The following is an 18,501-nucleotide window of genomic DNA, read 5'->3' on the forward strand; positions in this document are numbered from 1 at the left end:
GCTCAATCGAAGGTCTCTGTACGGTACCCAGCTGAGGAGTGACAGAAGTGAAAGTTAAAGTGTTGTAATGAGAAAAGAATTGTGAATCAAAGTGGTCCTGCGAAAGGTCGAGCAAAATCCTACGCACAGTCGAAGGTCTTCGTTTTTTGATACAGAAAGAAAGTTTTGGAAATTAGATAAAATTGTTCAAGCCCGATAGAGGGAGACCAATTGAGAACACTGTATTAAGGTGGGTCTGAGACCGGCGGAGGGAGAACCTGGTTGAACAAAGAATCACTAGAGAAATTGGGCATAAGGAAATCCTGAGAAGAAAGGAACTTTGAATATTTGCTTGTCGCATCAGGCCCTTTGTAATAAGAGATTTGGAATGGCAAAGAGACTTTGGCACAGAAGGCCCTGATATTGAGGTTTTGAAATGCATCCTTGTGTTGAAGAAGCCAGAGAATGTGCTAAGCTCGAGTGTGCCGCCTTTCCCGTGCTGAAAACGTGGGAAGGTGAAGCCAACGGCTCAAATATCCTGACACATACTTTCTTGAACACTTTTCTTTTGTATAACATCATTTCCCATATCATTTGTATTTAGAAGTAAGGATTGGCAATAGGTTTATTAGTATAGGCCCCTTTATTTTGACAAGACTCTACTAGGACTGCGTTATTTGATGGTCGTAGCTTGCTTCCATCTTAGACTTAGGATTGGATAGGCAATCAATCCATTGAAGTCCAATAAACACCCTTGAACTGTGATCACTTGTGTCTTTTTGATACCATGCCTTGCTTACAGAAGTAACATTTAGTTGCATGTACTTTGAAAGTTTTCTTGTGTCACAAAGTGTTTCTCATAGATATCACCTCAGATGGAAAATTCGAAGAAACAGTAACTTGAGAGTCAGGCCATCTGAAAAACGTACACCTTATAGATTCAAATATGATATCATTCACTGTTCATCTCAAACAGTTCACTTAAAATCGTGATTAGTCAAAGTCTGTTTTTTGATTGCTCACTGAAAAAGTCATGTAACTCACCCACTTTTGGAGCAAATGTCAATAAATCAATCAACACCTGGGAGATCATTTTAAGAGTGTTATCACTGAAATGTCTAATTTTCCAGCATTGGTCTGAGCGCGAGGATGCTTCATCTATTTTTACACTCCAGCTGCAAGTTTCTTCCTAGAGCTTTGATGTGGCCACATTCACTTCATAAAACCACTTCATAGATTTCATTTACAACATTTTCACAGCTGCTGGTTTTAAACTCTAGACCAGGGGTTCTGGAACCTTTTGCAGTACAGATATTTTGGACTAAAACTCCATCAGCCCTAGCTAGCCTAATCAATGGCTGTGATCATGAGGCCAAAATCGGGAGAGCCTTGGGTTGCACAGTGCTGCTCTACACCAAGTTTGATTTAATTATATGTACCCTTTATTCATAAGCTTTCCTTGAGGCACTTTAATCTTAAGATAGCATCGAAGATACACGATTACTGCTCAAAGGCATCAGTGTTTGAAGGTTCCGCAGGGTGGACTGCATGTGGGGTCTGCTTCATAGTCACCATTACTGCTCAAAAGCATCAGTGTTTGAAGGTTCCACAGGATGGACTGCATGGGGGGGGGTCTGCTTCATAGTCATGCTTACTGCTCAAAGGCATCAGCGTCTGAAGGTTCTGCAGGATGGACTGCATGTGGGGTTCGCTTCGTAGTCATGGTTACTGCTCAAAGGCCTCCGTGTTTGAATGTTCTGCAGGATGGACTGCATGCGGGGGTCTGCTTCGTAGTCCTGGTTACTGCTCAAAGGCATCAGTGTTTGAAGGTTCCACAGGATGGACTGCACAGGGGGGGTTGCTTCGTATTCTGCTTACTTAGGGAAGAGCAGGATCATCATTTTGATGTTAATGATTAATTACCATTCAACTGCTGCGCTATCAGGGAGGAACTGGATGTCCATCTTCTTTCTGTCCTAAACCAACGTCTGCATTCTGATTGCAGTTTATGAGCCTTTCCTGACTTTTCATCATCTCCTCGTGCACTCTTCTGTCTTGAATATCACATGTAGTCTCTCATGCAAAGCGAATAAACTTTTCTCAATATAGCATTTCTGAAATTCAGGATTGTTTCTGTGAGTTTTCTGTGATGTTGTGTAAAAGTGAATTCATGACAGGCACTTGTCTGGCCTGGAAGTCAAACCGTTTTCTCCCATGTGCGCTCTTTCATGTTGCATTAGACCAGCGACCTGCAACCTGCAGCGTTCTAGGTGTTTTGAACAGCAACTCCCATAAACTCTTACCACCGACTATGCTCAATCTAGCTGATGGATGTTGTACTCCAAAACATCTGGAGATCCAAAACACTTGTTTGAATTAACTAAATTGCTGGACTGTTATCATAGGTTGTCTGCGTTATGTGCGGTCTTGAATCTTTTTAGCACCCCCTATTACCTGTATGGTTTTTGGTGCATAATAAATAAAATCCAAAGGTTGCAGGCCTCTGAATTAGACTTGTATCATATTTTATGACATCCATTGCACACAAAGGGATTTCTCATGTGGCTTAAACTGATTTTGTAACTAAAGCATTTCAGACATGCAGTGAACTGACCAGCGTTGTGTCCTTTGTGTGTTTTCTCACATCTCGATTTTGGTTGCCTTTCTGACTCAAGCTTTCCTGATATTCAAAGCACTGAAGGTTTTACTCCTGTTTGGATGCAAATGATTAGCTGCTTCATTTCTGGAAGATACTTCTCAGACATGCAGGGGGCTTCCCAGACACGCAGGGGGCTTCTCTGCAGGATATTGTCCTCTGTAGTTTGTCACAGAGAGAATTCAAGATCATTAAGGGCCGATTTTGTTTCTGACACTCAGCGCTGTAGTATGGTTCTTTTGATGCATGGGTTTTTTGTATTAAGTTAGTTTAGAATTCTTGGCTGAAGTTTTTCACTGCAGGGGAGGTTTCTCCTGTGTGGCTTCTCTCATGTTTAGTTAGGCTGCTTTTCTGACTGAAGCATTTCTGACATTCAGAGCACTGATAAGGTTTGGCTCCTGTGTGGCTTCTCTCATGTTTAGTTAGGCTGCTTTTCACACTGAAGCATTTCTGACATTCAGAGCACTGATAAGGTTTGGCTCCTGTGTGGCTTCTCTCATGGGTAGCTAGGTTGCTTTTATCACTGAAGCATTTCTGACATTCAGAGCACTGATAGGGTTTGGCTCCTGTGTGGCTTCTCTCATGGGTAGTTAGGCTGCTTTTCTGACTGAAGCATTTCTGACATTCAGAGCACCGATAAGGTTTGGCTCCTGTGTGGCTTCTCTCATGTTTAGTTAGGCTGCTTTTCACATTGAAACATTTCTGACATTCAGAGCACCTATAAGGTTTGGCTCCTGTGTGGCTTCTCTCATGGGTGGTTAGGTTGCATTTGTGACTGAAACATTTCTGACATTCAGAGCACCAATAAGGTTTGGCTCCTGTGTGGCTTCTCTCATGGGAAGTTAGGCTGCTTTTCTGACTGAAGCATTTCTGACATTCAGAGCACCGATAAGGTTTGGCTCCTGTGTGGCTTCTCTCATGGGTATTTAGGCTGCTTTTATCACTGAAGCATTTCTGACATTCAGAGCAGTGATAAGGTTTGACACCTGTGTGGCTTCTCTCATGGGTAGTTAGGCTGCTTTTCACACTGAAGCATTTCTGACATTCAGAGCACCGATAAGGTTTGGCTCCTGTGTGGCTTCTCTCATGTTTAGTCAGGCTGCTTTTCACACTGAAGAATTTCTGACATTCAGAGCACCGATACGGTTTGGCTCCTGTGTGGCTTCTCTCATGGGCAGTTAGGCTGCTTTTCTGACTAAAGTATTTCTGACATTCAGAGCACTGATAAGGTTTGGCTCCTGTGTGGCTTCTCTCATGTATAGTTAGCTTGCTTTTCTCACTGAAGCATTTCTGACATTCAGAGCATTGATAAGGTTTGGCTCCTGTGTGGCTTCTCTCATGGGTATTTAGGCTGCTTTTCTCATTGAAGCATTTCTGACATTCAGTGCACCGATACGGCTTGGCTCCTGTGTGGCTTCTCTCATGGGTAGAAAGGTTGCTTTTCACGCTGAAGCATTTCTGACATTCAGAGCACTGATAAGGTTTGGCTCCTGTGTGCCTTCTCTCATGGATAGTTAGGCTGCTTTTCTGACTGAAACTTTTCTGACATTCAGAGCACTGGTACGGTTTGGCTCCTGTGTGGCTTCTCTCATGGATAGTTAGGTTGCTTTTCTGACTGAAGCTTTTCTGACATTCAGAGCACCGATAAGGTTTGGCTCCTGTGTGGCTTCTCTCATGGATAGTTAGGCTGCTTTTCACACTGAAGCATTTCTGACATTCAGAGCACTGATAAGCTTTGGCTCCTGTGTGGCTTCTCTCATGGATAGTTAGGTTGCTTTTCCAACTGAAGCTTTTCTGACAATGAATGCACTGATAAGGTTTTACTCCTGTACGGGTCTTCTCATGTAGAGTTGGATATGTTTTTTGGCTGAAACGGTTATGACATTCTGTGTACTGATGGGGATTTTCTCCTACGTGGGTTTTCTCATTTTGAGCGAGATGGGTTTTCAGACTGAAGCTTTTGTGGCATTCATTGTCCGGGCAAGGTTTCTCTGGGGGTTTCATTTCTCCAGCGTGGATTGTGTTTAGCAAGAATGCCACAGCAAAGTTAACCACATTACAGGGTCAGCCATTTGTATAGAATGCTCTATATTCATCTCTCAGTGCTCCTGGTTATAATTGCATTGTACAAAGGAAAGCTCTTTTTAGGAGCTCCGATTCTTCACCTCTGTGTGTCCATGCAGGTTTAATTTTGGACAACTTCTCCCCATTTTGGGTGTTCTCAGAGGATCTTAATGCTTAACTGTCTTAAGTTGTTAGTATGTGATTTTGAAAAGAACATGTTTGTTAGGGTTATTGGATCCAACCTTGGTATGTAGTGGTTTTGAATTCAATGCACTTTAAAATTATTTTTTACTTTTCAGAAGCATTTCCTTCTCCTGGTTACCTTGACACTCTGAGTATGCAAAGCGCGTGATAATAGAAATCCTTTTAATAATGCGTAGCTTCCTCCACCCCCAGTTCTTGACCAGACTGGCCTTCTAGAAACGTCCATTCCATGAGATATCCAACATCCTCCCTTTTGTTACAGGTAAACCCATTCTTCGGGCATTTTACATCTTTACCCTTTGCTTTTTCTGTGCAGGCTTTAGAAACCTGTAAAAGAAAATGGACACATTATCTTTCTAAACTAAGAAAAAAGAAATATTAGACATGCACAGTTGTGTTTCATTGGTTTACAAATATTTCACATGTCTTTAAGGCTTCAAATTCTAAACCAAAGTCGTAACATAGCCAACATTAAGGCAACCTCCTTTCCCATTAAAGCTCCAAGCCAGAAAATTGCATTTTTCCAATCATATTTCTCTACAAATCTCCTCTGCATTTTATTCAGTCTTTGTGCAGAGCCCTAAATGGGTGCAGATGCCTTAGTGACCACACCCTTCCCTTTTCATTACATACTCTAGAAATACTTTCAATGTTTGGAATTTTAATACGATCTCCCAGCACCCGTCTTAACTGGATCCCCACAGCTCCTCTTTCAGTCATTTCAGAAATATACTGGGGTTTCCCCAACGTCTTGTATTCAAATAAGAGTGCTCTTGTTCTACCTGGCAACCCATGTATTAATACCAAACTCTAGATAAAGATATTCCATGCAGGAGACGTTCCCCAAGCCAAGGGATCCTCTCTAAAGTGTGTCCTCTATGCATTTCAGTCAAGTGGCTGCAGTACATTTTATCAAACGTCCACAGACCATTCATAATCAGGGAGGTGTTTATTGTTTCAGGCTCATGATTTACCCACATTGTTCTAGAGCTTGGGTATTACTACTTTTTCATCATTCAAATACCAATTACACAGTCTATTGCACTTACGTGTAAAACTCAATATAAAAGGGTTATATTGATATTGGCCTTGGGTAATTAATTGGGAACACATTTCTGATGAGAAATAAGCTTTCTTTGCAAGCTTGTTGGTAGTGTAAAAAAACATTTGTACATCGCAACTATGAAATATTTTATTTGCCTCCATTTTTGGGTGGAAGTAATGGAAGTGGCCAGGATGCAACCCTGCTTTAGGTCACTGGTCATGTGACTATTGTCGACAAGCTCCACCCCCTTTAGTATCCAGACGCCCCTGAACTGGTGCTGTAATTAAGGCCAGTAGTTTACCCGATACACATGATAAAATGATTCTGAGAAATCTGTAGATGAAGGATATACTGGGTGTCAGAATGCTGCCTTACCTGAGGCACCACTCGCTCTTGCAGCATTCGCCACACTGGTGCTGGGGGGCTGGGTGCGGGTCAGTCTTGTTGCCACATACGCAGCATTCTTAAGCTTGGGGCGCTCCACGGTTTGCAAACTGCACAGACGTGGGGGCATAATCAGCAGTACGGTTAATAAGCGATACATTTAAAAAAAATACATGTATAACATCAGAATCATCATAGAAAAAAAAAAATCGGGCCTCTTCAATATAAAACGCACAAAAACAAAACACAAGGACACACATTTAACAATTAAGAGGAAAAAGAAAAAACCTTGATAAAAAGACTAACTAATATATACCTTTGTTTTCAGGTTTATACATAGTAAACGGACGCATCAGGACGGTGCAGTCACTAAATGCACTGTCATGAAAACTATAGACAGACTTACAAAGGAGTGCAAAGGACGGTCAACAAAGCTGAAGTTACCAGCTATTGAACTATGTGGGCACAGTGAACACTGTCGATAGATGCACCTAACTGATGCCGTCGCTAACAAGATTAACATGCATGCTAATAACAAACTCACTGCAATAATCTAATGCCGGGCTCCGGGGTCGAATTATCAAATATCCGTATGCTAGCTTCTGGGAGTCTCTGTCCTTCAATTCTGTCTCCCTTCTTTCAGGCTACCCTTGATCAGTGTCTATCACTGTTCCAATATCGTGCTAATACGCAAGAGATCTTTCTTTTGTGGTATTGATAGAAGGATCTTTGAACTAACAGGAGTGAGTCATTCAGTACTGGGTCAAAGGGAGAGAGGGATCCCCCCCACACACGGTCCTTCCACAAAAGCAGACTAGACTCTGTGCCTAGAACGCTACTCTGGACCATCAGAAGACCCATGTATCTGGTACAAGGTGTGAGAAACCTGTAGGTTTCTCACTTACTAGTGCCCAGGAATCTGTCATCCAGGTGGCCAGGACACAGCCATCGCTATTGGATCCAGTTCCTGGGGGTGGACTAGTAAAGGAGGATCATCTGAGGGATCCTCGGGAAGTGGGCCACCTAAGGGTGAGATGCGGTACCCCCTTCCTTTTGACACCTTTTCCCCATCCTGACCAGTAGGATACTTAGAAACTCTACCCTCCCCGTTTCCGACACAAACACTTTCTCACAACGTGAACGACAACAGACTAATACTCGAGCCGTTTAACTGACATGTCCCAACAGAAGGATCAGGCAATTACTGAAAACTAGACACACCCGACTACCCTTTCCCTTACACATAGGGATAAAATGCGGAGCACACTCCGAGCAAGGCCGAACGCACGACGAAGCAGCCATTCCAGGGAGGCAGTTCAAACGGAGGAGAAAGGTGGTGATGTCACGCTATCCTCCCATTCCGTCCCTATTGCACAAACATCTAGGACAGACAACACTCACAATGCATCAGTTACCCCAGCCAGGTTCCCATTTCCTGTCATTCACAGTGGACGGGTGTCACGTGAGCGGGTTTACCCCAAGGGCCACATATGCAGACTCAAGGATTCCCCGTTCCTTCACTGGTGTCTGCCATGGCGTCTGCAGGAGGGAGCTCGCAGACGCCGGCTGCAGGACGATGTGCGCAGAAAGTCATTTCCGCGATCATTGGGATCATTGAGATCTAAACAACGCTCACGTGTCTCGCTTGCGGGTCACGTGAAGCGTTCATCCGTCTCACTCGCGGATCATGTGACGCTGAAGCATCCACTACTTAAGCGCTGAACTTCCGCGCTTCACAGCTGTTCTTTGGAGGATTCTGTACGGCGGTCGGATACTTTGTGTTTCACGGCTCTTGACTCTTGGACTGTTATTCGGATTTGCTTTGCTCACGTCCTTTGGGTCTGTTTTCTGGATCATTTGAACTCGGAACGCCTTTTGGACTGTCTTGGATTACCCTGAATGGACTTGGCATTTTCCTCTTAGTTGCATTACGTTACCAAGTACTTTGGATTTTGGTCCTTTCGTTTCATCAGTTACAGGAGGGCAGGTTGGAGTCTACAGTTCTTCTCCCTACTGTCATCAGGGAAACCAGCTCACGTGCCCGTCCATGGAATTATCACCCATCATAGGATTCTGGGCTCCATCACCCATCAGTTTAGGTAAGCACTGCTCTTTATCCTGCTTGTTTGCTTGTACTGTACTCATTTGATTGCTAATAAAGGTTTTCCTTTACAGCTGCCTTGGGTTCCGTGGTTCCGGGCTTCAAGAACTACCAACCTGTGGCCTCAATGATCACATAGGGAGTAATCTTGTATTCTCTCTCTGTGGTACTTGGGGACAGAGGTATCATACTGTTCACGACAATCAAGCAACCTGACAGGTGAGACCAGAAAGGATGTCAAGGAGGGAGTTGCTGTTGCCCTTTTCAACCCAGACCTGCAAAGCCTCAGATGAAAGATACGTAAGACCGGGAATTGCAACTGGCAGGTGGAGAGACGGATGTCAGTGGTACATGGCACGCTCCTGCACTGATTGCCAGGGCTTGGAGGCGGGGTAGCCATCAACGTACCATCCTTGACTCCAGTGGCAGAAAGGAACAGAGCGAGTCCAACACAGCTGGTGAGTCCGAAGCAACTGATAATCAACCGGCTTGTGTTAGGCTCCAGGTTGCAGTAGCAACAGTAAGAAGATAAGTTAAACAAAAGGTTGTTGATGAGCGAACTGGGTACCAGAGTCAGAGTGGTCCAGCGTCACATGGGCACTCAGTCGAAGGTCTCTAGCTGGTGCCCCTCCCATGAACAAAGAGACTGGGTTGAACATTGCGAGTAAAGGAAACTACAAGTGCCAATAGGCCTTAAGGAAGGTCGGTATAATGTGTTAAGGTGGTCATACAAGGGTCAAGTCAAATCCTTTGTACAATCGAAGGGGATTTGTTGTTGTGAACTAGCGTTGGCGCCCGACTGAGGGGAACGCCGTGCAAACTGTGAGGATAGGAAACCAGTGCGTGCCTTAGGCTAACAGTGACCCGGCGAGACGTGATCGCCCTTCGGAAGGTCTGAGCCTGGACGAGGGGGGCCTGATCTGAACATTGTGCTACTGTTTAAAAAGACATTGTGACAACCTGACAGAAGCTCTAGACACGGAAAACCCAAAGTAGGGTTGGTGGGGACCAGAGACAGAAAATAAAACAGTGCTGGATCATGAAAACAAAACACACACAGGCCCTGATATTCACGGCCGCGACCATACAAATACAGACTTCATAAAAGCACCGGCTCAGGCAGCCGCGAGAAAAGACATGACTCATGTAAATAGTTTACACATCAAAGGCAACACGTTCCCTCTGAAATCAGCGCCGGCTCAGGCAGCCGAGGGAAAAACTTGTTTTCCGATTAACGGTAGCAAGATCCTTTCGAAGTCAAACCGCAGTTATAATGACCGGAACAGAAAACCATACGAGCGTGTTAATAAACAAAAGAATGCGCCACAGAAAACTGTAGAAAACAGTATTGTATCACAGAACTTACCGTGTACTTTTACAATGAAAACCAGCGTTCTCCACGAGGCACCAGTGCGGGCTCCAATATGGTGACCAGGATCCTCCAGAGAGGGAGGCGGGGCTTGGAGGGGCTTTTCAAGCTTTCGGGCGGGGAAGCATCCTGATTGGGTGGAATTGTCCAAGCCCCTATATAAGGGAGAAGAAAAGGAAAAACTGACAGATTCATTTCCTTTCTGTTGCAGAGGCCAGCAGAGAGTGAGGAAGCAGCTGAGAGGTTCCAGTGGGCATACGAAGACTAAACTACGTTGTTTCTCTTATTCTCTAACCAAGCCTGCTGATAACGAATTTTGGACTCTAAACAGGGGTTCTTACCCAACTTCATTTTCTATTGTTATAATTTTTGAAGTCAATAAAGACAAACATTTGTTAACCTAACTCCTGCTCATAGTGATCCCTTACAGCCATTAAGACTTTCGATTATTGTAGGGGAACAAGAAAAACTAAACAAAGGAACTGTGATACTGGGGCAAATGTGAACCCGACCAAGGAATGCCTGCGAAATCAAAGCGATGATAGAACTATGTGAAGTCTGACTGGGGGCTAAAAAGAAAGCCTGACTGGGGAAGTGAATCCTGCATAGTGTTAAAACACCTATGAACACTGTGATGACAAGTGTGAGCTCGACTGAGGGATGTCCACAGTGAGTGGTTGGTCTGAACCTGATTGAGGGAGGCTGACGATTGAGAGTAGGATCGGAGACCGGCTGAGGGGATCCAAGGGTGACCGGTATTCACCCCATGTAATGATTACCAAAAGGAACTTTTATTTTTGTTGTTTTGGCTTATCAGGCCCTCTGAAGCAAGAGACTTTGCATGAGAAGAGACTTACGCACAGAAGGCCCCGATACTGGAAAAGGAACTGTAACCTTGTGCTGGAGAAGCCCAGGAATGTGCCGTGTTCGAGAATCCCACCTTGTCCCGTGCTAAAAACGTTGAGAAGGGAGACCCCGGCCAACACTTCTTTCTTTTCTTGTGAACATTATCCCACACTCTTTTGTAACGTAGCGGTAAGGATTGGCAATAGTTTATTTTTAGTACAGGCCCTCTTTATTTGACTAGACTCCACTAGAACCATATTATTATTATTTGATGGTCGTAGCTTGCTCCCATCTTAGAGTTAGGTTTAGCTTAGTTGCTTATCTCACCCATTTTACAGTATAATAAACACCCTTCAACTGTGATCATTTGTGTCTGTCTTGCTTTGAAACCATGCCTTCCTTACAAAGGGGACAAATGGGAGTTGCCCACTTTACAGATTTTGATGCGCAACTAATCCTACGGAGCCCAAAATGAAGCATAACAAGAACTATTGGATGAACTGCAGGCTCTCCACAAACCAACACACAGACCACACCTCACACTACTACACTACTGTTAAAAGATACCAGCCCAAACACTGGCTCCCCTCAGTCTGTACAGCACCCACTGCTCTCGAGGTAGGTCTCTGCTTTATTAAGAATAAAATACAAATATTAACCATGCATATATAACTCCTTCAGAGTCTCATTGGGATCGCCTATCTTTCCTGTACAAGAAAGAGGGAACCCTTCAGCCTTGCATTGATTCCAGGTTATTGAATACAATGACACTCAAGGATATACCCATGTCCCTTGATAAAAGACATGCTGGAGTCCTTGAGGAAAGCCAAGATATATTCCCACCTGAACTCTGCAGTGCCCTTCATTTAGTCAGAATTAGACCGGGACACGATTGGAAAACTGTCTTCTAAATGCCTTTTGGGCATTACGAATACAAGGCACTGCCCTTTGATCTTGGTACTGCTCTGGCAGAGTTGCAATGCTTTATGTGGGTTTACTTTGAGAATATCCCTGGCTTTTCGCCCTATGAGTCATACGTGTGTCATGTTCAAGAAGTCCCGGAGCACCCCAGGAAATAATTTATAGGCCAAACTAGAGAAATGCAGGTTTGATGTTGCTTTCATTGACTTCCTGGGGTACATACTCAGTCCTAGGGTTATTGAAATGGACTTCCAGGTATAGGCCTGTTACGCTCGCCTTGTTCCCACAGGGGTGTCGAGTGTAACTGGACAGCCACGGTCTCCACCAACGTGATGCGTAGTGCAGGGATGACTGACTGGACTGGCCCACCTAGCTTCGTCTGCTTGACCCGTAGAAGTAGTCTCCTAAAGGTGGAGAAAGGGAATTAGCCACCCGTGGATTTGAGTAATAGTCCCCTCACTGCGTCCCCATTGATCACCTCTGATATTCCCGTTCACAAAGCTCACCTTATAGTTTTGAATGATGAGCTCTCCATCCTGCGAGGAACGCAGGGGCGTGTTGATGGCCAGTTACTTCACTGGCTTGAGGATATTGGAAGAGTTCTAGACAAATTTTGGCTCCAAACCTCCTGGCGAAGGATCGTAAGTATATAGTTCTTAAGAGTTCAAAAATGTCTGAATAATCACTCTTGTCCAATTCCTTTGTTTCTCTTGCAGCTTAGACCCAAAAGAAGATAGTTCTGTGGCAGCTGAAAGCGTTCAGGTAATAGTCTGTGCTATCCCACACTGTCCGTTAAATGATGCCAAAGTTTAACTCGCTGCTTTCTCTTTTCTTACAGGTGCGGTGTAAGAAGATTTGGCGTGCTGGTGAATAATACCTCCGGCGGTAAAATCAGGTAAGTATATGGTGGCAAGAGATTGTCCTTGTTTGTTCCCTCAGCTCACCTTGTTATTTTCTTGTCCCCCTTAGGTGCTGGAACGCGGCAACATAATGATGGAGACTGCGCCGGATCATAGAGATGCTGCGAGGAACGGGGAGTATGGCGCTGCGCTGCTGCTGGCGATGCGACGTGTTTAAAATAAAGTCTGTTTCTGGTTCAAAGGTGCGATGAATCCGGAATCAGGTAAAAAACCCAATAATGTTCTTGTTCTAACCTTTCTTCTTCGTTCCCTTCTTTCTAGGCGCTCTGGACTCGAGGCGGGCGTGGCAAGAGGCTGGATGCTGACTACAGGCACGGTGAGCGTTACGCTGCACGATGCAGAATAACGCAAAGCGTGTGCTGCTCTTCGGGCGTGGTTTAAATAGCCTCCAAAGTAGTCCCAGGTTAGTATTCCTCCACAACCACACCCGAGTAACAAAATTGTTCTAGGTAAAGTAGTCCCTTCCAAGCCTCACAAGGGCTTGGATCTCTTGCAGCATGGTCTGCATCAGGTAAGTTTTAACATATGAGCCTGGCGCCCATGGCGCCAGGACTGATGCCCCATATGAGCCTGGCGCCATAGACACCAGGACTGTACCTATATAGCCCCTAACGGGGGTTGCTGGGCTTTCTCTGGGTAACATGATGCCCGCTTCCGGGGTTGATGGACTTGGCCTGGATGCCCGGGGGTAGGCATCGTGACAAGGCCATCATAAACTGGAAAGGCCCTCCGTGATCTCAAATCTGTTCAGCGTTTCTCGGCTTTGCAAATTATTACTGTGGCTTTAGTGCAGACTCTGCACGGCTATCACAAGATCTGACCCATCTTCTGAGCACCAGACGAAGATTCCAGTGGGCTGAAATGGAAAGGGCGCCTTCCAATCTTTCAAATAGGCCTTTATTACGGTTTTGGCGTAGCACCCTGGACAATACCCTTCCCTTTGTTCTGGAAACGGATACCTTGTGCCAAGGCATCGGTGCCATTTTGTTGCAAAACTAAAAAATAAAAAAACTAAGAAAAACTTCAAGGGGGAATCCTTAGTGTTGAAATCTGCACAGATCACTGCAATCTTCAATATTTCATACTCAACAATTCAGAAACAGTAGACAAGCCTTGTAGGTGTGTTTGTTCTCTGCAGTACGATCACCTTTCTTCCAGGAACTCAAAACAGAAAAGTGGATGCCTTGCCTCATTCTCTACATGAACCAGAGGAAAGAAATGCTGGGTTATATCCTCTCACCCATAAACATATTCTAGCTGCTGTGGTTTCCATTCTACGAGTACAGCATCACAAAGCAGTGTATGCGGCCTGAACGGAGCCCTTACTAATACCAGGAAACTGCATGGCGGGTAATTTTTGGTTTCTTAACAATTGTCTATAGCTTCCGACAGCTGATGTGCAATGTCAAGTTCTTTCTTTCTTGTGCGATTCAAAGCTCGCCATGCACAGAGGGGTCAGAGGTAACAATTACTTCAGCTGCAGTTTTCTTGACCCAAGATGGGTTATTTAAGTGCAGGAATACGTACGCTGTGTCCATCCTACACCCAGAGGAAAGTAGAAAGAGATCCCACATCCTCTACACTAAAAGCCCCAATCTGCCCATTAATGGCTCCCAGTGGCTCTACTTGCGCGTTATAAATACTCAAATCAAACCATCAATAGGCAGGTACCACACCCCAACCAATGGCTCCAGCCAGGTGCAATTACTGCAAAATCACTGTTAGGCAAAGAATGCTTTGAATCATCACCCCACCCTCTTCAACCCCTGAGATTCAGGACGTGTACCTCATGTTGTAGACTCCTCAGTGCACCAGCTTTCAGGACTTGTCTTAATTAGCATCACATTGCTTTATGAACACTGAGTCCCAGCATTGAGACTCCTGCACCCTGGCTCCCATAACCGGTCCTACAAGAGTACTCATTGCAGGGGAGGAGCGGTGGCAATAGTCCACAATCTATTCCTTTAACCATCACACACTGACCATCCCATGAACGGATTGTGTGCCCACTCCACATAAACCACCCTAACTGTTGCAGGCTCCTAGCCAGCCATTGAAAGTCAGCTGCCACCTCAATTCTTTACAGATGCACACCATTTCGCTTAAGTCAATTACTTCTAGCCGATGGCTAATGTCAAGTGCCCCTTTTGCACTGAAACTGCTATTGTGAGGAATTGCCATCTGGCAAGGGTGCAAAGCCCTAGCTTTTTAAATAAATTGTTAACACAAAAATGTTGCAGGTAATTCCATCCCCAAAAGGGGAATTGCTAACCTGATTACACTGGTCTTCAATTCCATGCTAAAAGCATGGTGTGCTTGTGCCGTGCTGCCTCAGTAGCCTGATCCGCAGCGCCTGCTCTAACCGTGACATAGAGCAGGTTCCAAGGTCTCAAGATGCCCACTCGACAGAAGCAGCAACAGCAAAGTCTCTGCAGCACATGAGCGGCATTTAAGATACCCCCCCCCGTAACAAAACTGCAATGATCAGAAGTAACCCATGCAGGTGGCAGGGCAAACTCTCAATCTCAAATAAAGCTATGGCACTACTTATGATCATGGCCGACACATCCCAATTGATATGACCCATGTGTCAGCTCTGCTGGGGAAGGGGATTTGTATTCTAGGCAGCCGGGTGGAGACTGCAAAATGGTGGTACGGGAACCTGGAGGACTGGGCCTCTTTGGTCTCTTTTGTGAGGGCAGTTAACAGCCTCCATCAGAGTCAGCCACACAGCAGGTAGCTGTCCTGGCCCAGTCAGCAAGGGAGCACACGCTAGTCTCACCCCATGGTGCTGCATCTCTCAAGGACTTTGCTCTTAGTGAGAAGGGAAGGGGCGGGATTAGAGTAGACAGGAGTGCTCTGGTCAATGGTAGGAGACTTCCACCATCTTGTTTCTCTCTGCCGCCCTTTCCTGTCCCCTCCACTTCCTCTGGAGCAAAGCACTTTGGGTGTGACAACAGTAGGGCAAAGTCTTCTCAGTTCAAGAATAGGGATTGGACTACTAAGGCAGGCTAGTTTTAGTCCAATCACCTGGGGACTTGCGTCTTTATAAGGGGACTCCAACCCCTTCTTCAGATTCTCTCAGATCCTCTCAAGACACAAACATTTGCTCTGGAAGAAGTCTCAGTACTTTGGGAAAGTTGAACTTTCCAAAGCCCTCAGCCTAAGGTGAAGGAGAAGCGGTCCAAGGCAGAAGATCAGCTCTTTACCCGCTCGCAGGGCACATTGGGACTAAACTTTGCTGTAGAGCAGGACCTGTCACTCTACCCTGGAATCACCTAAGTTGGAAGAGCAGACCCTGTACGGAGCCATCCTGTCCTCTAATCCGCCGGAGTGGGACTCACAGCAGCCGGAGGGACAGACCAGCCAAAGCTCACGGTTCTGATGCACTTTGAACGAGAGGGAAGACACTGGCGCTGGTTTTTGCACTCCTGCAGAAATCTTTCATGCACTTCAAAACCAGCTCAACGATGCATCATGCCCCAACTGAGCCAGTCCCCTGCTAGGGCCGGATCAACTGCAATGCTGAGAACCTGATCCGAATCACTGGGGAGTCACATAGATACTCTGACCAGGGGTTACAACCAAGGCTCGTCCTGGCTAGCCCTTGAATGGTTGCTTCACCGACCAGCACATAAGACCACCACATCGACGACTGCCGCCCGCTGACTCAAACCAGTGGAGCGTCACTCGCAGCCAGCTGCTAAAGCCAGACTCAGCCTGACCCAACTGCAAAGAGATGCTGGGACCGCCCGACCTGCATCTTTAAAAGCCACCTACCACAGAGCAACCACACTCGCCCGCTACTCAACGCTGGCTTGCTGTTTCGGTCCATATGATTGAACATGACCGAAATGAACTTCATCTGCTCGCATGAACGTTCGCTAACCCACTAAGAACCAAATCCCAGTACTGCTGACCACGAACTGACCCCACTCGGTCCACTTGGGGTCTAGAAACTGGTTAGGACACGATCGCATTTGTTAATATATCTTGTTTGTGGTTAGTAACTTACCTACTACCCCTGGGAATCATGCTCAGGGTGCTCCTTTCCTCGGTCTGTGGCATCTTCTCTGTCCTTCCTATAAGGTGGGTTTTTGTACAGAACTTTCCATTTGTTCTATTGCAGATGGTGTGTCCAATTAAAGTATAAATATTTGTATAGAACGTTGACCGGACGTTCCCTTTATTTTGCACTGTGTTTGGATCACTACTGGTTCACTTTCACACCCCTCTTAAGAGCACAGCCTTACTTCTGCCCACGTTATCAAAAAAGGCAAGGTGGTATTTCTCTTAACTGTCCCTGTTTTACCTTTACAATTGTGCTGGTATGGTCTCAATGCGCTGTAGGTTGAACGCAGTTGGGGGACAGAGGTCCATGTATAGAAAATTTGTCAGGGAGTTGTAGAATGATATGATATATGATCGGTTATTTAAAACGTGCTTAATACCCAGAGGTTTCTAAGCGCAGACCCGGAGAGCGAACCTCTGGTGCTCCGTGTCGTCTTGTTTCCAAGGCAAGCACGGTGCCCTTGAGCTATCCTCCCGAGACAATGGGCCTCATTACACGGATGGCGGAGAACCATGGCGCTATTAGCGCCATGGTTCATGCCGGTAAAATACCGGCACCGCCTTGGCGGAAAGGGGAATTACCGCCCCATTCCAAGGTTGGCGGGGCGGTAATTCCCCCTTCCACCATTGCCCTTCCCCATTTCCATTTTTGCCCCATAGGGCATAATGGGAATGGGGAAGGCGCTAATTGCGGTACCGCAAATTGCGGTACCGTAATTAGCTCCATGGGTCCCTTTGCGGGTTGGTTTTTAACGCCTGCAAAAAGCAGGCGTTAAATCCCCCAACCCGCAAAGGGACCTCGTAGTAAGGCAGTAAGGATTTACCGGTATTTTACCGGTACCGGTAAATCCTTACCGCCATCCGTGTAATGAGGCCCAATGTGTGTGTGCATTTTAGCCAAAACGAGGGAATTAGGGTTTCTAAGTCCCTATTAGTCACCCATGTCGAGCAGGCAGGTAGATGAGTGCTAAAAAAGAGTTTGGAGAGAATGCGAGGACAGGAGAGATATGATGTGTGCAGCTAGACTGAATTTTGTCGTCGGGGATAGCTGCATTCTAATGGAAGATGTGTTGTTCACTGTGTCTTAGAGTGGTGCATGAGGATTGGAGAAAAACTAAACAGGGCATTCCGTATGATACAAATGTGCAATATATAAACATATATGACATTCTTTACTCACTGTAATCGTATTTCTGGTGCTTGTATCTGCTTAGATTCACATGCTGTGCATACAGTCTGACATCTAGTGCTAATCACAGAATATTGCATCTTTTGTTCGAAGATTGAAAAGGGACGTCTAGCTGGGCGTGCCTGTAACACTATCCCTATTGTGACGTGTAGTGTACTCATGATTCCTCACGTGTCGAGGTCCCGCCAGTTGTTTTTGTTCTGCCATGAGGGAGCCTGAAGAGAATGTAAGCGCGAGTACAGAAGCAAGGAAGATGAAATATGTCCATGTTCCTTCAACTCCAAGAGGGGAGGAAGGTTGGATGCATGTGAATTTAAGCAGATACAAGCATCAGAAATACAATTAGGGTGAGTAATATATGTCTTCCAATGCTTGTGAATCGGCTTAGAAGCACATGCTGTGCATAGACTATCAAGCAGTGCCAGGAGATGGTGGTAGGAAGTGAGAAGGAACAACAATGAAAAGATGTGTTAACACTGCTTGACCCACCTGAGAATCAGTCTTAGAATGTGTATCTAAGCAGTAATGTTGAGTGAAAGTGTGAACAGAACTCCAGGTAGCAGCCTTGCAAATAGAATCAAGAGGAACATGTGCAATGAAAGCTATAGTAGCTTCTGTGCCTCGAGCAGAACATGCTCTAGGCGTAAAGTAAAGGGTAAATCTCTCTTACCCACAGAGTAACACATGCCTTAGAGACAGGGTCCCCCTTCTCTACCAGCGGCAACAGAGACAAAGAACTGATCCGTCCATTG

The 18,501-nt window shown here is 45.6% G+C and overlaps 1 protein-coding gene across 1 annotated transcript in view; it reads right to left on the reverse strand.

Annotated features, from left to right (window-relative positions):
* Window positions 1-603: 603 nt before the first annotated feature.
* Window positions 604-18,501, reverse strand: part of LOC138452730 (uncharacterized) — a 130,587-nt gene continuing 112,689 nt past the window's right edge. Inside the window, 2 exon segments of the mRNA XM_069605078.1 lie at window positions 604-4,698; window positions 5,164-5,230. Of these exon segments, the coding sequence (XP_069461179.1) occupies window positions 2,906-4,698; window positions 5,164-5,230 (1,860 nt within the window). The 3' untranslated portion in view covers window positions 604-2,905.

This window comes from Ambystoma mexicanum, chromosome 4p, assembly GCF_040938575.1.
Source record: "Ambystoma mexicanum isolate Mex_15411 chromosome 4p, UKY_AmexF1_1, whole genome shotgun sequence".
NCBI classification, from domain to species: domain Eukaryota; kingdom Metazoa; phylum Chordata; class Amphibia; order Caudata; family Ambystomatidae; genus Ambystoma; species Ambystoma mexicanum.